This window comes from Lissotriton vulgaris, chromosome 5 (genome assembly GCF_964263255.1).
Source record: "Lissotriton vulgaris chromosome 5, aLisVul1.2, whole genome shotgun sequence".
Classification (NCBI taxonomy): Eukaryota; Metazoa; Chordata; class Amphibia; order Caudata; family Salamandridae; genus Lissotriton; species Lissotriton vulgaris.
Window position 1 is genome coordinate 1889439818 of NC_141693.1, and position 23779 is coordinate 1889463596.

Sequence of the window (23779 nt, forward strand, 5' to 3'; positions counted from 1 at the left end):
TCTGCGACTCTGGCAATAGCTTGCTTAATCTCCACAACGGCCCCTCGCGGCGGGATGCCTGGCTTTCACCTTGTGGATACCCTGCCGGGGTTATCTCACAGGGGAATACCAGGACGGGTTCCCTAAGCAAGCGCCGGGAAACCCTTTGTGGGTAGCTGTGCGCTATATAAGCTCAAATACATTTACATTTACATTTGGTGCACTGCTCCCACATTTCAATCTGAGAATACCTACTTAATTCTTAGTCTCCAATTCCCTGGTCTTCATGTTTACACAACATGTTAAAATGTTCAGTTTCACATTTAGTTTCTTTATTTATATACACTTTATTAATTTAATATTGTTTAATTTTGTAAGTAGTAGTTATGCAGCCCTAGAGTAGGCGTCGTTGACTCCCATGGGTCCATGACCTCCGGTTCAGAACCACTGTTCAAGACATTAAAACCAAACAAGAATATTCTAGTATGAAAACTATCAGAAGGCATGTGCTCACTAGCACACTTTCATCATAACCCAGATTTCATTATAAAGTTTTTTTTATAATGATGTAAAGCCCTAAAGTCTGACTCACTCTTATGAGGGCTCTACCTCTATCTTAGCTTTTGGAAGCCTCCAACTTCCCTATCTTAGAAGTCGCCATATATCCTGATGTGTGCAGAATCATTGTCTTGTCTGCTCTTAGACGCAGATGTCGCTCGACAGTATCCTTCTAAGAACCTTGATAGTATCAAGTCATTCAATGACATATCTACATCTAATGCTATTTTCACCTTGGACAAATGTCTACTTTTCACAATGTCAGGGTTAAACACGAACATTAAAGACAATTTACCAAAATAGTATAGTCTGAATTAACATCCTATTACCTTATATGTTCATAAGGAAACATCTGGGTCACACACCATGATGCACCTATTATGTCAGACATTCCTAAACTTACGTTCGAAATTCCAATTTCTGTTAACATTTAGTATATAAGGACTTGTACTTGACCACTTGTCAGGAGAGGTCCTTTGCCCAGTTTATTGCCTGAAATTTTGCCCAAGATTTTGCCAGAGACTGTCTCGACTGCTGCCAGCACATTTTGCACTTTGAAGATGCTACATCTCACCTGAAGCTGATAAAGCAGAGTCCCTGAGAAAGACCGACTGATTGCTACTGCAGCTTGTATTTGCCCTTCGTGGGGAACACTATCTTAACACCTATGCTCATTAAGACAGCCTTTGCCGTCAACAAGGTATGCAGTTATTCTCTTCTCCCTAAGACACTCTAGACAGCTCTGCCTTCCATGCTCCCTTATTATAGCGCATAGAAGTAAATGTTGTGGTCTAGATGTAATTTTAAACATGTTAGAAATGTTCATTTTTTTCTTGTTCTTTATAACGTGCCTTCTTGCTGTTTTTATCATATTCTGTGTAGTTGTTTTAGATTTATTGAGAAACAGACTGTTCCTGTAGTAATAAATACTTTTACTTGAAAGTGTTCATTCTTCTCAGTGTAGTATGTGTGATAAATGACAGAATAGGTTTGTTACTGTTACCACAGAGCCACTGATCCCTGTATGGGATTGTTAATAACTTAAAATAAATATCTCTATTTCAATTGCACGTTGATTAGTGTTTTGTGGAGCTACAATAACCTGTCTTTCAAATTCATCATGGTACATTGAAACTAAGTTCACCCATGTCTGCCGTGGGTGGGAAAGCACCCTTTGTAGAGTTACGACAGTCGTAACTTAAGCAACAATAACTTCACCCTCCATACTGCATCTCAAATCATGTGTACCCTAGCGGGGTGACTGGCTTCACATATAACATAATCTCATTGGCAAATGAGATGCCAAACCTGCTTTAGCTATTCATCATGTTACTGTGGGTATGACTACCTACTTACTCAAATTTCATCATGTATTGTGAAGGGTTGTGTGCTAAACTACGTGCAAGTTCTGGTTTCTTTGTATTACTATTTAGAAAACTGCGTTTGAGGGGTATGGCTCCGTATTTTATGGTCCTTGCAATCCGAAATTTTTCACCAACCTGTTTCTGCCCTACTTAAAAGCCTAATAGGTCTGGTGCATTTGTCAGGGTCATGAGCTTTTTCTCCTACCCTATCAATAAGTGAGGGTCATGATAATAATCTCATTTTAGGAGACACAAATATAGAATTCATTTGATTGGCTAAAAATTATTAGACGATACATCAACGTGGTATATTCTTCTTGATTTTCCCATATGTCTTAACATATCGACTGTTCAAACCATTCTAGCAGCTAAAAAACATAAAACAAATGTATATATATTATTATTAAGTAATCAACATTTGTGCCACACGTGAAAGTAAATAAAGCAAGCACACACATGTAACAAGACACACGTGGGACATACAAAAAAATGCTTCAGAACACTGGGATCCCATGTAAGTACCTATGCTTTTGTAGCTACTTGCATCATGGTCTGTTGATGGGGCAAATCCTGTAGTCTCAGACTGAAAAAAATTGTGAATGCCCCAATTGGTTACCATTCGCTTGCCTATTTATTTTTTATATTACCTTGTAAAGGGAAAATATCCCTCTATTGCATATCTCAATGTTCTGCGTGAGCTACCAATGAGATTTTGCTTAAAAAAACACACACACTTACTTCGTCAAGGAACTGTGCCCTCTTTGATCCTAACCGTTTCCTTATCAACAGCCGTCTGGTCGGATGGTGAGTTCAATCAGTGCTCAGGTACTTAATGGATCTGGCTATTGTAATTACACATCGTAATTCACAACGCCTATTTAACCACCCCTTTGCATGGGATAGTTTTTTTTTTGTTGGAGCCCGGCCCCTTGCTTCCGGGGCTATCTGACAGGAGTCACAGTTCTTGTACCAAAGTACCAGATCCATTTAGGCATGAGCACTGATTATGTGATCATGCTGAATCTTTTTATTTTGCATCAGAGCAAAAACATCAGTATTGTATGAAGGTTGTCTGAATGCCAGTATTGTCATCCATCGGTCGCATCATTCGAACGTGACCTGGCGGACTACAAAATCAGTAGGAGAGCTGTGGGATGTGGTTCTCTTCTCCCTGACTCCTGTCTCATCAACAGTTTCTCTAGGAAAACCAGTCGCGGGGTCTTACAGGATCTGGTCTAGAGTTTTCTTTTGTTTTATTGCTTTTTATAAGCCCTATCTTCATATGGACTGGGCTAGGGGCGCAAATAGGTCTTAACTTGGGGGGGCTATCATGGCAAAGGAAGGGGCGTGGCTAACATGTTAATCAATGGGGTGGAGCTAAAATGGCAGACAATCTGGATCGGGTAATGCTCAGGCCAAGCTAAGAAAAAGAAGTGGCAAATTCTGCATTCGAAACTGGACAACAATTAGTTTTATGAGAAATGAATTGGAGAACACAAGGTAATTTCAACCATTTTTATAATAACAGACATAAGGGATTTGTTCATCTTGCAATATAGTGTCACTCAAATGCATTATATTGTCACACAACTATATCATGTAAATGGTTAACATGACACCCTTCTTTCTAATGAAATGCTCATGAAACTGGTTTAAAAGAGCCCAGTATAATATGCTACTCTTTGGAAAACCTAGATTGGTCAAAGATATAATTCACACAAAAAAGGGGACTCTGGACACATATGTCATGTGCTTGTCCAACCTCCAAAGACACAGGAGTGTCACATTTTGCAATCTGCCCATTTGCAGTGTTGTTACCAACTATACCCCTAACAAACATTAATTTATTGGCAGTAGAGCCTTCAAAGCATGGTGTTTTAATGTATAGGTAGTTGAAGTAGGGGTGGGTGGGGTGCTGTGCAGCAGCACCCCCTAAATAACAATGCTGAAATTCATAGGGTGAATGAGAAATAAAAAATCCTTTACGTTTTGATAATATCATGTTACATTTGCTGTTCTGCAAAAGACAGGTCAAATGCCAGGTAATGCAAAAACACAGAATTTAGTACATATATATCCCTGTCACAAAGTTCCAATCTCACCTTGTTAGCTGGTGCAGCTCCCATTGTAATTGCATTTATATAGCTCATACTACCCCTGACGTGGCGTCAAAACCCTTTTTCGGTCAGTAGCACGCTACTCTTGAACCCAAAGAGGATTAGTGGTGAATTACTAAAGTGAAATATGACATTAATTTGAGCGGTGTATATGTTAGTCTGCTATTTGGATTGAAAAAGATAGTGGAGGGATGGAAAAGGGAAGGTTTTGCATTTATATAGCCCTTGCTACTCCTGATGAGGTACTGAAGTGCTTTTTGGCTATAGCACACTACTCCGGAACCCAAATAGGATTAGTCAGGAATTAGTATAGGGAAGTATGAAATTATTTGAGTGGCAGAGATGTTAGTCTGTTATTTGTATTGAAAAGGAATTGTGGAGGGATAGAAGAAGCTGAATCTATTATCTATTTCATATATATCGCGCCAAGAGGCTCCCAGCGAATGAACATCCATGTTTAACAAATGGGCAAATAATACTAAAGACTGAAGAAAATAACAAAATGAGACCAAACACAAGCCAATTTGCATAGTAAACGAATAATGAAATAAAACTAAGAAAAAGTAATTATATTAGGCTAGCCAAATGGCCTGGGAACATGCCTGGTGTTAAAAATCAGCTTAACACATTGGGGCCTGGCTTCTGATGGAGGAAATTCTTTAAAAGAATTGCCAGTTACTTGCAAGAGGCATCTTAAAATGTGCATTATGATGGTTTAACAAATGAATTACAGCACAGTGAATGTTTAAGATTGGCAGGTTTTATCGGTCTTCATTGAGATAGATAGTGAATCGAAGAAAAACTTGAAAATAAACTAAAAAGCCACATATAAACTAAGGAACCTGTCTGCAATACACATAGTACCAATCCACACTTAGGATGTGGTAGACCTATTTAGCGATCATCTACTACTTTAGAAAGACCAACCTACCCTTTGACTTAGTGTATTAGAAATGAGCCCCATATGCTTCAATCGACATACATCACAGGCAGGAAGCCCACCCACCATTGGCACCACTGGCCATGGCCACTGAGGAGATATGGGCAGCTTGTTCTGCTTCACATGAGCATCTCTTGCAAGGACATGCCAGGGGCACCACTGCCTCAAGCGCCTTGCTGGAATTGAGGGCATGATCTGCTTCACAACAGCATCACTTGCAAGTAACTCCCTTCCATGGCACCAATGTCAGGACCACTAAGCAGACACAAAAACAGGTACCCGTAGCATCACTGCCCCAAGCCCACTTAGCGGAACTAGGACCTAGCACGTGCCCCTGACAATCGGCTCCATCACACTTATAGTGTAAGGTCAGGACACACCAGGTGTCGCACAACTTCACAGCCATCATCCTCAATGCAGAATCTCTGCTCTCACTTCACCGTGTGACCCTACAGCCCACCCAGGAGTGCAGAAACTGAATCTAAACACCTACATCCATTGATTTGCAAGCATTGTGGGGTACCAGGAGCTAACATGTTATTTCCAACCAAGTAAAGCCCTTCAGTGGCAAGATTTGTTAACAATTATAAAAACGGATTGGCCAAAGAAAGGACTAGTTGGGCAATAAATTAAAGAGATGCTTTACACATGGCTGCTAAAGCCTTCCTATTAGAAGTTGGGCCACTGTTGCCTGCTTCTGGCAACAGAGCCACTCCAGGCACCAACTGTAGGTACCTCCATGCTCTGTACCTCAATGTGCCACTTCCATTGCCAGCACGAGCACTGTCACCAGTGCCAAGACCTACTAGGTGCTATAGCCATGCTTATGCACATTCATAGCCCCTCTCCCCCCCAACAACCACTTCCAACCAATGAAGGAGCCATGGGAGGCAATGGGAAGCACTCATTCACGGCCCCCATTCACTGTGTTAAGTTAGGACACCCTGCGATCCCTGTTCTTCCCTTCATCAACTGCTTTCTAAAAAAGGTGAGTGTGATAATGGTTGCCAGGGGAAACCTGCTGAGGTGAGAAACCGTATGGAGGCCAACCCCATTGTGCTGGATAGATGGCACTCTGGTTATACGGTTCCCTTGGTGTAGGATTCTGTCTGTAATTAATCTTTCCTCTGCCTCTTCTCTGATTATTGATGATCTATCAGGAGAGTTTCTTGAGTTTGAACTCTTCTCTGATGAAAAAGAGGACTTGCTCTCTCTTTGTACGTAATCCTCCCTCGAGTACAGATCTACTTTCTCTTTTTGGAATTTGTTAATTTTCGTCAGTTTGTTTCTTAAATATCATCTGCATGAGGTGGGTCTTCAAGGCATTTTCTTGGGTTTTTATTTTAATGACCTGAACATCTGAGAGTCTTTGGGCTGTCTTGATGATTAAAACTAGCCAGTCCCTCGTATATATCCAGGCTATGAAAGACCAGTCTTTTCTGAATTCTTTATCATTTAAATATATTCTGGGTTCATTTGTGACAATCAGTCCTCTTGGGGCAACATTGCTCCTTAAGTATTGGGTCATTATTGCCCTGTGTAACATGTTTTTACCTGGATCTTTTTTAGGTCAGATAGTGCATCCCAGTCATTCAAAGGAGTAAGTGTCTGTGTAAAGGTTGCATCTTCCATCAAGAGGGTGCCGCTAGATTGGATAAAACATAATTGGCATCAAAGGTTAATCCTTCCATTGTTGTCCCAGATTTGGGATCACACTACCCAAAGGAAATGGCTGATTAGCCTCCGTTTTCTTGTAACATTTTTTCTCATTGTATAACCGTGCCAAACATGTAAAACACAACAGGAGAAAGAAAGAGGCCCAAAAGACCAACACTGTGGGTGTGCAGGCTATATTTCAGAGACCTTATGATAGAAGAAATCCCTGGTCTAGGAAAGTCATTTCAATGTTTATTGTACACAAACCAGTGTAAAGTTTAGTGGCCTCCTATGGAGGAAGGTCAATCCAAGAATCGGACGAGATGGCCTCACTCAAGTAATGGGACATGCTTCATCATAGGCCACCTTGTCTCACCCTGATGTGATGATACCACCAGGGCGGACTTAACCTCGGGGTGAACATGAAATGCCATGGGTAGCTCACAGATCATCAGGGGCAAACCGTCTAACTAATCTCTGAAGACCTCTCATCCAAACAAGCCAATGACTAGACTGATCTAACCCAAAACCCCTCACTATGCTTTGCTGTATGCTGTGCGGATATGAGATGTGTAAAAACTGGTAAAGCTGTCTTTATCTAGACCTAAAAACCTATTGGTATCGAAATAAATATTCACCATGTCCTAGTTCATGGTCTGCGGATCAAAAATCCACTGCTTCAAAGGTTTCACAACTTCTTCAAACATAGTTCTGCAGTTACTCGCCTTCCTTGGACGTTATTCTAACCATGCCAAAGAACATCTGTTCCAGTGATTGACGATATTAAGAAGTATTTTGCATCAAAGTGATTTTACCATCACATTCCCCATGAGAGTTCCCTTCTGAAGAGAACACATGCCATGTGAGGTGTTTTCCCAGAGGACCAAAATAAGATGCCATCAGAGTTATTGCTATGGAGTATGCCTACGGAGTTGCTGCCCAAATAGCGCAGCATTGGGGTTAGTGCCCTTGTAGTATGTCCTCAGCTGTGTTGCCCTGATAACATGCCAGGGCATCTTCATGGATCTTTGGCAGTTGTCTGTGGTCCGTAGCAGACTACACTATTGTTATCAAAACATACACATAGAACAAGTTTCTCAGCCTCTGAAGGATAGCTGTACATTGTGTTATGTTATTATAAAACAGTATCTGTGTGGCTTCGAAAATATCGATTTTCTTCTTTTAGGAGAAGTTTCAGAGTTATCTAGACTGTTCGAAGAAGAAGCTGAAGGATTTTATCGAACTGCATCGCAAAGAAGAGACGAAAGTGCGACATCTGGAGGTAAGGAACAGTAATTGATACACCAGTATTATGGAAGAAGGAAACCAAACATTATCTTGCTTTATCAGTTTCCAACAGAGCCACAGCATTCATGTCGGGGGTCGGACATTTCTGAGTTAGGGGAGTCCTGACTATGGTTTGAAACTGCAACTAACATGAACTTTGAGGACCGGCTTTTGTCTTGAGCTTTTGTTTGGATATGCTATAATTGTATTTATTATTATGTTTAGCTACCTTCTGGGGGGTGCATGGGGAGTAACCACAGTCACTGGGATGAGGGTAGTACGGGTATTATTAGAGTGCATTACTGCATGTTCCGGAATGGCAGTGTAGTCACTAGTATAGTCAATAGTTTTCCTCCTGGTATTGGTGTATTTTCCTGTTTGTGTAGTTTGACAGTGGTCACTGGGACGGTCTGCATTGCTCGAGCTTCCACTGTAACATCCGTAATTATAATGTTTTTCAAAAATATATCATTCAATATCAACAGTGTCTAATACTCAGTAAGAGTATGGTTGAGGCAGTCCGCCTTTATCAGTCACTCGTAGGTGCTCGTTGCAATATCGTTGGAACAAGCATTGAACTCTACTTAACAGAACTAGATTGTGTACCAGGCTGTGTTCAATGATTTTAGTGTTTAGTCTCAATAGCAGTCCCAGTCTTGTTCTGATGGCCTTAACTAAAGCCTCTATAGGGGGTAGGTGACATATGGTTCGACTTCTTTTCTTAACACCTAATTCTCATAAGGGTGGAGGCTCAGCTGTCACCTTTTACAACCACATCGGGTTGGCATCTTGCTCTGCCCCACCCACTAACCTGTTTAGTCCCCTTCAGGGTATCAACCTACTGTGCAGGTCTTGGGTTGTCTGCTGCAGCCATGACTGAGAGGACTGGCCTGCACTAACCATCTGACCAGCACACCCATGCTCCTTTTATGTTTCAGGTCCAAACCCAGTTCTGGGTCAGTGGTGGCACTGCTACATAATAGCACCTTTATCCACCAGAGACAGAAGAATCATATGCACGGCAAAATGTTCACACGAAGTTAGAAAGGCAGGCACATCTGTGCCTGGACCGCACCTAGCATCAGAAACCACAGTCCTCCCCCCTCCTGTGACCTCAACCCCAGCCATTGCTCCCCATGCTGCACCAAACAACAATGAGGGCTTCCTGTGCTTCCTGGAAGTTTCCATGCACTTACCAACACCAAACAGTCACTGCAACAGTACTAACAGCACCTAACACTCCCCTCTCTCTCCTGCAGTCTGCAAACCACCCACGCAAAATTCCGCAACTCACATGCATGCTCCTCAACACCGGCTCACTAACCAAACATGCCACAGAGATCTGGAATCTGCTGCTCAAAAAAAGCCTCTGGCCTTCTTTTTCTCACAGAAGCCTGGCTGAAGCCCGCATTGGCACCTGACAACGCCACTGCCTCCTCTCCCCCTCAGCTAGGCAAGGCAAGACAGACTTCACAGGCCTGGAGGTGGTATCAGTATTATCCACAAGAAAGCCATCAGCTGCAGCACCTCCACAGACATGTCATCCTCCAACATGGACATTCAAGCTCCCTGTTGCAGTCAAATCCATCCTAGCCAGCATTGTGCTTTACAGACCACCACCAGGACCGCACCCAAACTTCAGCGATACCATCATAAACTACATCGCGCCACTCGTCATCAACACTAGTAATTACATCCTAATAGAAGTCCTGAACTTCCAACTAGAATACCATACCCCCTACCAACTCAAAAGCTCTGATCGAAGACCTTGGAAGCCTTGGCATCACCCAACAAGGAAAGGGACCTCCCCGCCCTGCAAGACACCTCCTGGACCCTAATGTCACCAGCTTCAACAACAGCAGTTCGACGAGACCACACCCGTCTTCTGGAAAGACCACAACTGTGTCAAGTTTAGCATCCCCGTCCTAGTCCAATGCACACACATCACCACAAGATCAGTGTAGGAAGCTGGCTCTGTTTACACTATACCAAAGTGAGGTATAGTGTGCACAGAGTCCAGTGGAACCCCAAAGGTAGGCAGAGGTAAAGTAAGTTAGCAGCTCACTCTCTATTTGTGGTAGTGTGGTCAAACAGTAAGGCAGTATCAGAGGACAGTGTTAAGCACTTGTTGTACACACTCAGTCAGCAAATGAATTCACACACTCAAAGACTGAACTTCAGACCAATTGTTTTTGTATCGAAAATATTCTTTTAGTTATTCTATTTCCAGGAAACAAGCAAGCCTGGCACAGGTAAGTGATAACTACTTTGCAGTAAATATACAGATTGTAACACAGTTTGGATTGCAATTGTGAATGTACTTTGATTTGATTACAGTAGTGTTACTGATAATGCAGTGCTTTTCAGAATACAGTACATATACTTTGAATGAGATCTTCAGTAAGATTACAGGTAAGTTACTTTTGGATTATTTTTCTTACTCGCAGTAGGATACCTGAATACTACTCTGGGACATTTCCCGTAAACAGGTAAGTAAAATCGTTTTTGTTAAACAGTACAAATTTAAAGAATTTCTTTAGGTTTTCAAACTCCACACTTAAAACCTTTTCACAGAAAAACAGTCCATGTTATCCTATGGAGGAAAATAGTGTTATCAGTTTTGAGGTAAGTATTTGGTAGTGGGAGTTGAAGTTCTGGGGATAGACTCAGGGGTCCCCCAGGGTCAAGGATGCACTCTATTTACACCCTCAGCGGCACTAGGGCAGCTGGGTGCAGAGTGCTGAGGCCCAATGTTATCCAATAGGGGATATTAGGCCTCCAGTTGGTGGATGCTGGCGAGCGGCCACTTGGTTGTGCGAGCAAAGCTTCTGGACTTTAGCTCAGGGCAAATGGGGAAACAAAGTAGCACCAAATGTGCACCCTCAGCGGTACTAGGACTGCCAGGTGCAGGGTGCTGTTTCGACGTCGGGCACCCTGTTGTTTGCATTGAGGAACCTCCAGTTTGCAAAGGCACTGCAGGCTTGGGAACGAAGGTCTTCTGGGTGAGACCACCACTTCAAGAGGTAAGTTGGGAAGTTAGGGGATGGTTAGGCACCGTCGGTTTGGCCACCCAAGGCCGTGGGGCGTCGGTGCAGGGGTGCCTTTTGGGGTCGGATCTTCTTAAAAACTCCTGGTCGCGGTTGGGGGGACCTTCCCGATTTAGGCTTCAGGCAGGTCAGGGGTTGCCAGATCTCGGGTTAGGATCGCAGGGGGGACCTCCTTGTGGTATTTGCCCTCTCTAGCTCGGGCCATGGAAGGCGGGTGCAGAGTGGGGCGGATCCGCGGTGTCCGGCCGGAACCAGAGGTTGCAGATTAACAAAGCTGGTGTTCACGGGAGACACAGTCTTTGAGGTTGAAATCAGGCAGGTAGGGTTTTGAAGGTTGCTGGCTGCAGGACACACTGAGATTTCACAGGAGCAGGTTCAAGGTGGATACAGGCTGGTAGGGCTGGGTCAAAGTCAGTGGGCGTCTTCCCTTCCTCTTGTGAGCTGCTGCACAGCTTTTTGGTCCTTCTTCTTCTCCTTGTAGTTTCTTCTTGTCTGCGGAAGCAAGCTTCAGGGGTGCCCCATAAACCTAGATTTAGGGGCGTTACATGTAGGAAAAAGATAGGAGCCAATGGGTCCCCCCCCTATTATGCCACCCTCCAGTGGGAGCCGGGCATGAGCCTGACCCTGGTTGGCTGAGTCCCCGCATCTGCAAGATGGCGGGGACTGAGAGTTGCAAGTACGATGGGCCCAGTTTCGGATCCACAAAAGTTGCACAGCCAATGTATGGATTAAATCCAATGAATTAAGTTTTATTTTCAATCATCTTATCTTCGTAAATTCATATCATTTCATTTTAACCATATTTTCGTTCATTCAATTCATTTTATTCAATCTGTAGTTTTCCCATTTTAAATAGCACTCAGAAGCGTGGGGTTCATTCCATGTCACGGTTTATTATTTGTAGTCCAATGCATTTCGAGAGGAAACCTCCCTTCGTCAGGGACATCTACAATTGTAAACAAATGTATCATTTTAAATACTCTATGTCAAGATAACAGTGTCATCATGTTACTATTTAAAAGTTATTAAAAACATGTCCATTGAAATATCTTATCCACTGTCATATTTTTAACTCTAACGTAGAACATGTTCAAACAGCATGCTAGGTTCACTATTCTTACACTCAGCATTCTGGTCGGTCTCCCAAGTTTAATCCCTGTTATTTTTACGAAGAATCCCACTATTAACTCTAATCTAGTTTTTCATTATATGCACACTCATGTGTGGAGTTTGCGCTTACCGTGACATTTAAATCCATCAAATTGTAAAAAAAGGGGGGGACGTCCCCGTTCATCCTTTCCTACGTGAAAAACGTCTCCATTATCTTTGCGCACCATCGCAGTCAACTTCTTCGTTCTAGAGAGCTAACTCTAGCACTCTCCCGCTCTGCATTTTAATGTGTACCCGCCCTCCTTAACGGTCAACAGGTGATATGCTGCACATAAGTTAACCTCTTCAATCCTCACAATAAAGAATTCCTTAATCTACCAGAATGCATCATTCCTGTATGCTTAGAGAGTTGTACATCACCTCGCCTCCCCCACCTGAGGTGTGGAATAGGCAGAGGTGGGCACACCTCTCTCCCTCACTTGTTTTTCCCGCCGGTTCTCCCGGGAAAAATGTGGGTCCGAACCAGTGGAGACCTGATGCTGAAAGCACCAAGTGGCTTGGGGAAGCTCACAAAGGTGGCAAGCCTTTGAAGCTTCCCCTTCGTGAACCCTGCCCATCTTGGGGGAGGAGGCTTGGCACTTGGTCCCAGGATGTGCAATGTTTCAGGCCCCAGGGAGCAGCAGGCTCTCGACCCAGGGGTCCAGAAACATGTCTGGTGGTGGCAGCTGAAAGCAGCCACTCAGCCTGGACACTAGTGGTGGGTCAGTTTTCGGGGAGCATCTCTAAGATGCCCTCTGTGTGCATTTTTCATCAAATCCCACTCTGGCAACACTGTGGGTTTCATGTGCTGAGAAGTTTGATAACAAACGTCTCAGTTTCAGTATAGCTATTATGGTGCTTTGGAGTTTGTAATGACAAACTCCCAGCACCATGTACTCTTAATGGCAGCACTGCACTTACAATGTCTAAGAACTGTAGGGGTACAGGGATCATGCACCTGTACCCTCACCACTGGTACAGGGCAGCCAGGGCAGTGGGTTGTAGGCATGGCACACAGAGATGTGTGCCATGTGGACACTTCACTTTGTTCCGCACAACCAAAACACGCAACCTGCAAAGGCAGTGTGTGAGTGTAATGGTACAGGACCTCTAAGGGTGGCACAATAAGTGCTGCAGCTCTTAAAGGTCTTCTCTGGTCACAGTGCCCTGGGTACCTGTGGTACCATTTACCAGGAGCTGACCTGTGGCCAGAGATGCCAATTAGGTTTAGGCATCAATGCAGTTTTAGGGAAAAAACATAGGCCCTGAATACCTGATTAGCAGGAGCCCAGGGCACACTCAGTCAAAGCACATCAGCAATTCAGAAAAAAGTGGGTCAACCATGTAGAAATAGGACACTTTCTCACAAACGGCCTGCCGAATCTTAAACAGCATCACTGACAGTGATTGGAAAACTGCTTCAACAACCACTGACCCGAACACAGCAACAGACTCCCTAAAGCTATCAAGAATTTTAACAATTGGATCACCTTCTACGCTGATTCTCTGGCCCCCTCAAACATAGTTAGTCAACAAGATCTAGACCCCAGGCTAGTTGGTACATGGAGGAAATTAGACTGAGGAAATGCCTCTAACAACTGGAGCATAAATGGAGAATGAGCCAGGACGATGCAGACAGGAGCATGTTCAAATCTTCCCTGGGACGCTAGCACCGAATGATCTAGACCACCAAACGTTGTGCTCTAGCCGATCGCATGGATGCCAGCACCAACGGAAATAAACAAATCTTCACCATTATGAAGAATTTCACCTCCTCAGTGGCCGCCTCCAACTCGATCACCCTCTCGGAGGACCTCGGCAAACATTTCTCCCAATTCTCCAGCAACGGAAACACCGCCATTTACACCAATGTCAACCAGAAACTAGACACAACAGACCCTGGCAAACACCTGACAATCTCACCCAAAGAACCAATGCTACCCACAACGGCCTGTCATCACCCAGAAGAAACCGCCACCAACATGTTGCCTGTCCACTCAATTGCTCCATCAGACCCCTGCCACCACCACGCCTACTCCCGAGGACTGCAACCCATCAGCGCAATGTCCACACCCATTCTGAATGCCTCCACCTCATCCGCAACTATCCTAGATGCTTGTAAACCCACAACTGTCCCTATTTTGCTGAAGAAAACCTCTGCTGACCATTCAACACTCGACAACTACAGACCATACTCTCAGCTGCCATTCTCGGCCAAGGTCTTAGAGAAAAAAATCAACAGACGACTCACTGAATACATTAACAACCACCAACTCGTCTATATCACTCATTCTGGTTTCAGACCCAACCACAGCACTGGAACTGGCCTCATTATTTCCCCCAAATATGACTTGTTTAACTCTAGACAGAGGAGACACAGGAACCCTCATCCTCTTGGACATCTCTGCCGTGTTTGACAACTTCCTAACCAATCTGTATCTAACGCCTACACGCTATAGGAATCCAAGGACATGCACGCCAATGCATCTGCTCCTTTCTGACTGGAAAGACCCAGACAGTCAGGCTAGCACCGTACTCCTCCGACCCTTGAGACCTCATCTGCTCCGACCCCTGAGACCTCATCTGTGGAGTTCTGCAGTGATCTACCCTGAGCCAGACCACCTTCAATGCATACATGATTCCACTAGCTAGCATCATCCACTCTCACAACATCAACGTCCTTTCCTATGCTGATGACACACAACTCATTCTCTCATTCACAGAGAAGAGACCAAGTACCCGGATCGAGTTCAATGCCTGCTGATTGAAATTACCAACTGGATGAAGACCACCTTTTTGAAGATGCACACCAACAAGACAAAAATTGTGAAGAGTACTTCACTGTGGGAGTCCACCTGGCGGCCAACCGAGCTATTACCAACACCCCACCACTCACTCCAAGAACCTCTGCATCCTCATCAACACCACACTCGACATGACCATCCAAGTGAATGCCTTCAACACCACATGCTTCCATATCCTGAAGATACTGAGGAAGAATTTCAAATGCCTCCCAGTCAGCAACTGTAAAACTTTCACACACGCCCTAGTCACAAGCAAGCTGGACTACGGAATCATCCTCTATGCTGGGATCATCACAAAACTCACTGAAAGGCTGATGATCATTGAGAAATGGGTGGTGAGAACCACTCTCAACCTCCAATGCCGCACTCATATTAAACACCTGTTAGAGCTCCACTGGCGCACAAACCAGCAGAATCCAAAGTCCTCAACCACACTTTTTATTTCAAAGCGTTTTTATTATAATTTTGCAAAAAACAAACATAATCCAAAGTAAGTATAAAACAAAGGAAATACAAAAAAGGCATACTTGCATGGATGGTCTGTTAAAATAAATCATACATAAAATATCATTGACCGCTGTGGAATAGTAGGGTAGGATTGCAGTAAAACATGCGTATTGCAAAAGACTTGAATATGATCTTGTATAAAACAAAAAAAAAACAATGCTCCAGTTGTAAAGAATACAGATGTTGCGTATAACAATCGTAAAAACGTACCACAGTTGCATGAGAGAGGATCAAGATAAATTAGATACAAGCATTACATAAAGACAGTATAAAAATACCAACACTTCTAAGGCAATACATAACACTGTTAATTTTTTTAATTCCTTTCGGACATACTCCTAAACCGAACCAATGTATATTAAAATGTCTTCCAGTAGATAGTCTTTATTATTTTCTCTTCATCAGATGCTTTTAGGCTACACAAGTCAAAGTCAAAGAGGTTTTATTTGCATAATTAGTTAAAATTATTACAAATATTTACATGATAAAATAGCATTGCAAAATTTATTAAAAGTACTAAAAATATTGTCTCTCGGCCTTCGTTTTTTTTTCTTTTTTTTAGCCCACAAATGTTTCGTCTGGCATCGTCTCCTAGACTTCCCCAGGGCTAGAAAATATACATAATTTAATGTCCACAAAATATTATAAATAAACCAATAATAAAGCATCTGCCTTAAGTTGGTGATAGCTCTCACAAACCCAAATCATACCTTTATAATCATACTTAAAGCACATACATCTCATTGTAGTCCCCTCAGCTGCACCCTCAGGTCAGCAGTGGGTGTGGTGGACACTGGAAGGTCAAAGTTACATTTATGTCCTAGAATATTTGGGGAAAGAACAAGTTTCCCCCAAATATTCCAGAAGGTGTATTTAGTATTCAAACTCCAGTCCTGGAATATTTTGGGGAAAGTTGTAAAATGCAGAAGTATTTTTAGGAATGGCTCTAAAGTAGTAATTTTGAAAGACAGAAGCAGCTCAGGGCTAAAATCTAGGCATACCGTGTCCTTATGAGCGCCATCTTAAAACATGTCACATAATCACATGGGTGGGACCTTCCTCTTCACTGTGAAGTTCAGACACCATCTTGGAGTAGTAAAGACGAAATTGGCAGTGAACCGCCCCAACTGCAAATTACCACCACCTGAATACAAACTATTAAGGCAAAAATAAACTACAGTATAATAATACATAAGGTATAATAATATCCTAAGGCCTGGAGCAGCCATTTTACTTCAGAGACACATGAATCCTAATGCATCACCTGCAGTTTTATCAACACAACCAAATCATCACTTTCCTATAATTCAATAAATCAAGAAGTGTTAAACAGAGTAAAAAGCTAATTAAGACCCCATATACCCGATTTGTCCACAATCGGTAATATCGAAACAGTTATTAGAAAGTACAAAGAGAACACCCATCCCAGTATATCCATAAAATTAGTAGAGATGGACGAGCCACTAAAAAGATGGAGCCAGGCTCAAGCCTGAAGTCTGGCTCTGACTCAGCTCAAGGTCCTGTTGAAACCTTGAGCCCATAACGAGCTGAGCTTTTATGTGGCTTCTGCCTTCCTCCCTCTACCCAGTATGTGCCGATATGGCCAGAGCTATGAAGACATCTTGAAGAGGATAGGATGCACACCTTCTTTTTTCTTTTTAATCAATCCTTAATCTTGTCTAGTCCATATGTACAAAGATTGCGTGCAGGTTGCTATAGCGCCATGCCCCATGGCACTGAGGTACTAATATCAGACAGGTGGGGCGTCGTCACGTCCCAAGCAAATGCACAGCTCATTGTGCCGTTCAGGCCTACATGTATCTGTATCAAACATTAATATTTACTCCATCTCATCCTTATATTCGCATGCTTTAATCCCATTTTTCAAGCTTTGAAAAGAGTCCACAAGTCCAGTATACATAGCTTATTTACATGTTTCTACTGTTCCCAGTGTGTCTATCCTGACTTTCCATAAGAACATGACTGAGGCTTAGCGTTCTTTCCAGGCAGCATTTTATTCGATAAAAAATGAACCAATGCATTTCGGGCTCATCGCCCTTCTTCGGGGGTCGCTGTGGAAAATCATGAAAAAGCGCTATTACCAACTGCTGGTAACACAAACATTAGCAATTATCATTTGTCCCTTCAAATAAAATAATGTTCTATACTATGCTCTCAAACGAAAATCATCATCTCTACGTGAATTAACATGCACTGGTTTATACAGAAATACCTCTTGTTCAGAACCATTCTTTGTTGTGCCTTTCTTAAACTTCCTATCTGCGCTTCTTTCCCCTTATAACTAATCAAAAAACAGACTCCAGACTAAACAGTTCTGTATTCTTTATCCTCCACGTGTCCCTGACAGTGTACAAACGTTGTTCTCTCTCACTCTGATCTGGCTTCACCCCTCGCTTCTATAAACCTGAACTGCTGAACCAATGGGGAGATGCAAAGAATCATTTTAAAAGTGAAAGGGATTGTGGGGCGCTTTAGAAACTGGTTGGAGAAACAGCGAGGGTGGAGATATTTTAACGTTGCATGGCAGGTATGTACAAGAGTGTAACTGTAAGGCGTCACAGTATAGTGAATGGGTGGTTAATTAAACAACGCGGTGGGATGGTGTATAGAAGCGAACCAGTATGGTGAGCGAGGAGATGAGGAAAGATTGAAAACATGCAAGTAAAGGTCACAGGAAGATTGCTTGAGGGCAGTGGCAAGGGGGACGAAGAGGGGTGAAGCCACATCAGAGTGAGAGGGAACAACGTTTGTACACTGTCAGGGACACGTGGAGGATAAAGAATACAGAACTGTTTAGTCTGGAGTCTGTTTTTTGATTAGTTATAAGGGGAAAGAAGCGCAGATAGGAAGTTTAAGAAAGGCACAACAAAGAATGGTTCTGAACAAGAGGTATTTCTGTATAAACCAGTGCATGTTAATTCACGTAGAGATGATGATTTTCGTTTGGGAGCATAGTATAGAACATTATTTTATTTGAAGGGACAAATGATAATTGCTAATGTTTGTGTTACCAGCAGTTGGTAATAGCGCTTTTTCATGATTTTCCACAGCGACCCCCGAAGAAGGGTGATGAGCCCGAAATGCATTGGGTCATTTTTTATCGAATAAAATGCTGCCTGGAAAGAACGCTAAGCCTCAGTCATGTTCTTATGGAAAGTCTGGATAGACACACTGGGAACAGTAGAAACATGTAAATCAGCTATGTATACTCGACTTGTGGACTCTTTTCAAAGCTTGAAAAATGGGATTAAAGCATGCGAATATAAGGATGAGATGGAGTAAATATTAATGTTTGATACAGATACATGTAGGCCTGAACGGCACAATGAGCTGTGCATTTGCTTGGGACGTGACCACGCCCCACCTGTCTGATATGGCCAGAGCGGCAGCCTGATGATTCAAGATCGAGTCCCTGCATCGAATCAATATCCTGTGATTCTGGACAAATCACTTGGGGCCTGATTCACAAAGGGAATCTCACACTTTTGTGTAAGTTAATGATTTGTTCCTATTCACTAAAGGTATTTTATGAGCAATATCTTTACGACTGTGGAGTCTCCGCACTCGTCACTGAGTCTCTGCACATAAAAAGATAGAACTGCCCTATCTTTTTATGTGTGTAAACTAAGCTCCGAAGAGGAGACTCCGTAGTCGTAAAGATACTGTTAGTAAAATACTTTTGAAAATAGGGAAAAAAAATAAACTTGTACAAAAGTGTAAGTTTTCCTCTGTGAATCAGGCCCTCAATCTCCCCGTGCCTACAAACAACGCATGTGACCTTGTGCAATGTAACTAGTGCTCATGTAAAGGTCTTTATTACCTTTGAGTCGAGTTCCCACTATATTTTGCTATAAAATGTACCCAGGTAAAAACAAAGCATTAGCGTAAGGGAAGAAAAATAGGTATCCATATACTGACCGATTTGTACAAAGTGAAACCAGAATACCTGGATAAATCGAGGATTCCCCTCCTAATTTGTGTGATCTTAGCCAAATATTGTATTTCATCTAAACTCTTTGTTCGAGGCATTTGCGCTGTAGATCAGATGCTTTGCATAGTCTGCCATCTAAGGTTGGGTCCGGATGTTTGCACTTTGTTTTTCTTCGAAGAAGTCTTTTCCAGTCATGAGGTAGGTGACTGACCCCATTGTCAGATTGGTTTTTTCTGCCATTGGGTTCGGGTTCGGATGTGAATTGCAGCGCTCCGCTTCGACACCGTTTCTCGGGTTCCCCTCGACGCGCAATCCACTACCCTCAACGGTATTGTTCTCAGTCGCATTTCCCATTCTTCGCGTATCGTTTTGAGTCAAAGCCTTAGATCAGAAGATTCGTGGAGTGCTGTTGGGCCTACCCACATCAGGCTCGTTAGCAGTCGAATGAATGGACTCCATTCAAATTCTGACCCGGGTATCGAATAAATGGACTCCATTCAAATTCTGTCCCGGGTGTCGCGCTAAGTTTTTGCGCACCGACTTGCATGAAGTGTGCATTCTCTGTCTATCCCTGGAACACTACAAGCAAGACTGTGACGTGTGACGCTCGTTTCGATCCAATAAGAAGCTCCGTGACCGTCGGGCTCGACGTCATGATATGCACCCACAAAGTGGCTCCGCACCAGACATCTTCAGTGAAGATTCCGACCAGGAAGAATTCCACGCACAGGGAGCCGAAGAAGAGGGGGAACACATCCGAAGCTGACTCAGACATGGAAGAACAAGAGTAAGTAACACTGGGTCAGTGTACCATGAAGACAGACACCACCTCTGCCCCAATATTTGTTGAAGAAAAAGGCTCCGGTCCTTTCTCTGCTCTCGTGCCAAGGTCGGCATCAAGAAAAAGTTTTGGACGTCCCACCCTCCAGCCCGGCACCAAAACCTGAATCAAAGCCTTCCGGCTAGAATCGAGTCAGCCCATGTCGATGCCGAACCGCACCCTTCGGCATTGAAATCGAAGCACGTCGTTGTGGCCATTCCCTCGCTACCGAACAGTAAATCTTCTGAGCCGAAAGCTTTGGAGCCGAAACCTTTGACGACAAAAAGTATGGCGCGCAAAGGGAAAACAACTGTTCCATCTAAAGAGCCTCGTTTCAACGTTGTGCCCGCAAACACGATCCGAAACAAAAAGAACTGGTTATCCATCAGATACTGGACATATTCATGTAAAATTGCCAGAGAAAAGGAAAATCGGCATACAAGAGGACTACCATATTCCTTTAAAACTCAAGAAGTGGGTACTAACCCTTTTCCTCCTCCTATTACACCTCCTTCACCTATTGACCCAAATTAGCTCATCACACCCACCAATTCCCCACAAACTCAATCACCTGATACACAGTATGAAGGGGATGGGGATGAAAATAGGACACTAATGAGCCCTGGGAGGACTACAATACAGATCTGATCACAGACAATGATCCGGATCCATACCCTTCCAAACCCTCACCACCTGATGACAATATAGAGTATACAGAGCTACCTATTAGGGCTGCTCAATATCATGGGGTGGAATTTCATAAAGAGGCTCTTGAAGAGGATTTTCCATTTGAGCCCTTAAGCTTCTTTCAGAGATCAACACAGACACTACCTATGCTTAAGGAAATGCTTAAACATACTGACGAGATTTTTAAAGAGCCTGTGCGGGCAAGAACTATCATGCCCAGAATTGAGAAAATGTACAAGCCAGCACCTACTGACCCCCACTTACATCACTGGTCAACTTCCATTAGACTCCCTTGTAGTCTCCAACGATTGCAAAAGAGCAAACTCCCAAATTACAGGAAATGCCCCTCCTCCTGATAAGGAATCAAAATTAATTGATCCCTCTGGCAAAAGAATAGCATCACAAGCAGCCATTCACTGGCGAATTGCAAATGCACAAGCTCTCTTAGCTCGCTACGACAGAGCTCACTATGATGAGCTAGAAAAATGAATGCAGTTTTACCCGACGAGCACAAATCCAAAGCCAATGACCTAATTCAGGAGTGGAAATTAATTACTAATACTTCTATTAGGTGCGCCTTAGACGCAGCAAACACAGCAGCCAGCACAGTCAACACCCGTTTGTTGCTACGCAGACATGCTTGGCTCAGAATTTCGGGGTTCAAAACCGAGGTCCAAGCCTCTATTCTGAACCAACCCTTTGATAAAGAGCACCTATTCGGCCTACAGTGGACACTTTAGAGAAGATGAAAAAAGATACTGAGGTTGCAAAATCCATGGGGGCTTTGCAACTCCCTTCCAATCGGGGATCCTTTTGTCGCTCCTTTTATAGGGGTGTCTCCAAAAACAATTCATCAGAGAAGCCCTCCTCTTCTTACAAGGGCAATAATCAATCACCCTCGTCAAGAGGTTACTTTAGAAGAAAATGTAGAAGGAACAACGGCAAGGGAAGTGGCAGAGGCAATTCACCACTCACTTCCCCTGCAAACACCAAACAGTGACTTCCTTCCTCTACCCCAGATCATTCCACTCCTGGCGGGGAAAGTCTCTCCCAATTTCTACCTGTGTGGAATACAATCACCTCAGACAGATGGGTTTTACAAATTATCCAATATAGTTATTGCTTGGAACTTACAGACACTCCCCCAAACATTCCTTCAAGATCACACACAATGTCACATGAACATCTCAACCGTCTCAAACAAGTTCTCTCCATCACAAAAAGGAGCTATAGAACCAGTCCTATTTAAATATCAAGGGGCAGGTGTATACTTCCTATACTTCTTAATTCCCCAAAAAACACTGCTCTCTCAGACCTATACTGGACCTCTGAGACCTGAATCTATAAATCAAATCGGATCACTTTCATATGGCGACATTCCAACAATTACTCCCGCTCCTTCAGCAAGGCGACTTTCTGTCAACTTTAGATTTAAAGGACGCCTACTTCCACATCCCAATACACCCCGCTCACCGCAAATACCTCAGGTTTGTTGTAGGGGGGCAACATTACTAATTCAAGTACTCCCATTCGGAGTCACTACTGCTCCCAGGGTTTTCACCAAATGCCTGGCAGTAGTCGCAGCTCGTCTACGAAGATAACACATTCATGTCTTCCCATACTTAAACGACTGGTTCATTAAGCAAGCTCGCAAGCAAACTGTCTACGTCTACGACAAACTCACAAAACAGTGCAGCTGCTCCACGATCTTGGATTCTCAGTGAATCTGTCCAAGTCTCATCTCCATCCCTCCAACATGCAGCATACTTAGGAGCCACTCTAGATGCACAAAAAGCTCTGGCCTATCCCAATCCGGCCAGAATCCACAACATTCAAACTCTGCTTTCCCAGTTCCAGCCTCAACACTCCTTGCCAGCTCGAGTGTTCATGCAGTTACTAGGAATGATGGCGACTTGCATCTTAATAGTCCCTTATGCAAGATTTCAAATGTGTCCCCTTCAGGAATGCTTAGCACGTCAGTGGAATCAGTCTCAGGGTTAGTTATCAGATATAGTGTTGGTGGATGGCTGCACTCATTGCTCTCTGCAGTGGTGAAATCCACAAAACCTTTCCAAAGGGCGGCCCTTCATTGACCCGGTTCCACAGACCGTGCTAACAGCAGACACATCACTCACTGGTTGAGGAGCGCATCTCCAAACTCACACAATTCAGGGCATGTGGAGCCTGCATCAAAAGCAGCTTCACATAAATCATCTAGAGCTTCTGGCGATGGTTCTAGCGCTCAAAGCCTTTCAAATTCACCTGGTATGCAAAGCTGTCCTGATACGCACAGACAACATGACAGCAATGTATTTCATACAGAAACCGGGGGAGACGCACTCTCTCCAGCTGCCACAATTAGCACAGACCATCTGGAAGTGGGCCATACATCACAAAATGTATCTCCTCATAGAACACCTTCTAGGAGTAGAGAATCAGATTGCGGATTTGCTCAGCAGACAGAGACAACAGATCCATGAGTGGGAACTCCACCCTTAAGTTCTTCTCCCATTTTTTCAGATATGGGGCTTCCCAGGCATAGATCTGTTCGCCATTCACCAAAACGCAAAATGCCCAAGCTTTGCCTCCAGGTATCCACACCCATGGTCCAAAGGCAATGTGCTATGGATGAATTGGTCAGGGATATTTTCCCAGGCTTTTCTGCCTCTCCCACTCATTCCACTAGTGGTTCAGAAGCTCAGGCAGGCATCCCTGACACTAATCCTAGTTGCTCCCACATGGGCCCATCTACCGTGGTTGACCACCCTGTTGGAGCTCTCAGTAGTCCATCACCAAAAACTAAATTTTGCACCCAATCTCCTCACGCAGAACCATGGAGAGTTAAGACATCCAGATCCCGGTCATCTCAACCTTGCAATCTGGCTCCTGGAATTGTAGAGTTTGGCTACCTC

The 23779-nt window shown here is 43.6% G+C and overlaps 1 protein-coding gene across 2 annotated transcripts in view; it reads left to right on the top strand.

Annotated features, from left to right (window-relative positions):
- LOC147717634 (E3 ubiquitin-protein ligase TRIM39-like) overlaps window positions 1-23779 on the top strand; it is a 304954-nt gene that overhangs the window by 61201 nt on the left and 219974 nt on the right. For both annotated transcript variants that reach the window (XM_086924428.1, XM_086924429.1), the window contains exon 2: window positions 7801-7896. In XM_086924428.1, coding sequence (XP_086780554.1) covers window positions 7801-7896 — 96 coding nt within the window. The remainder of the gene's footprint in view (window positions 1-7800; window positions 7897-23779) is intronic.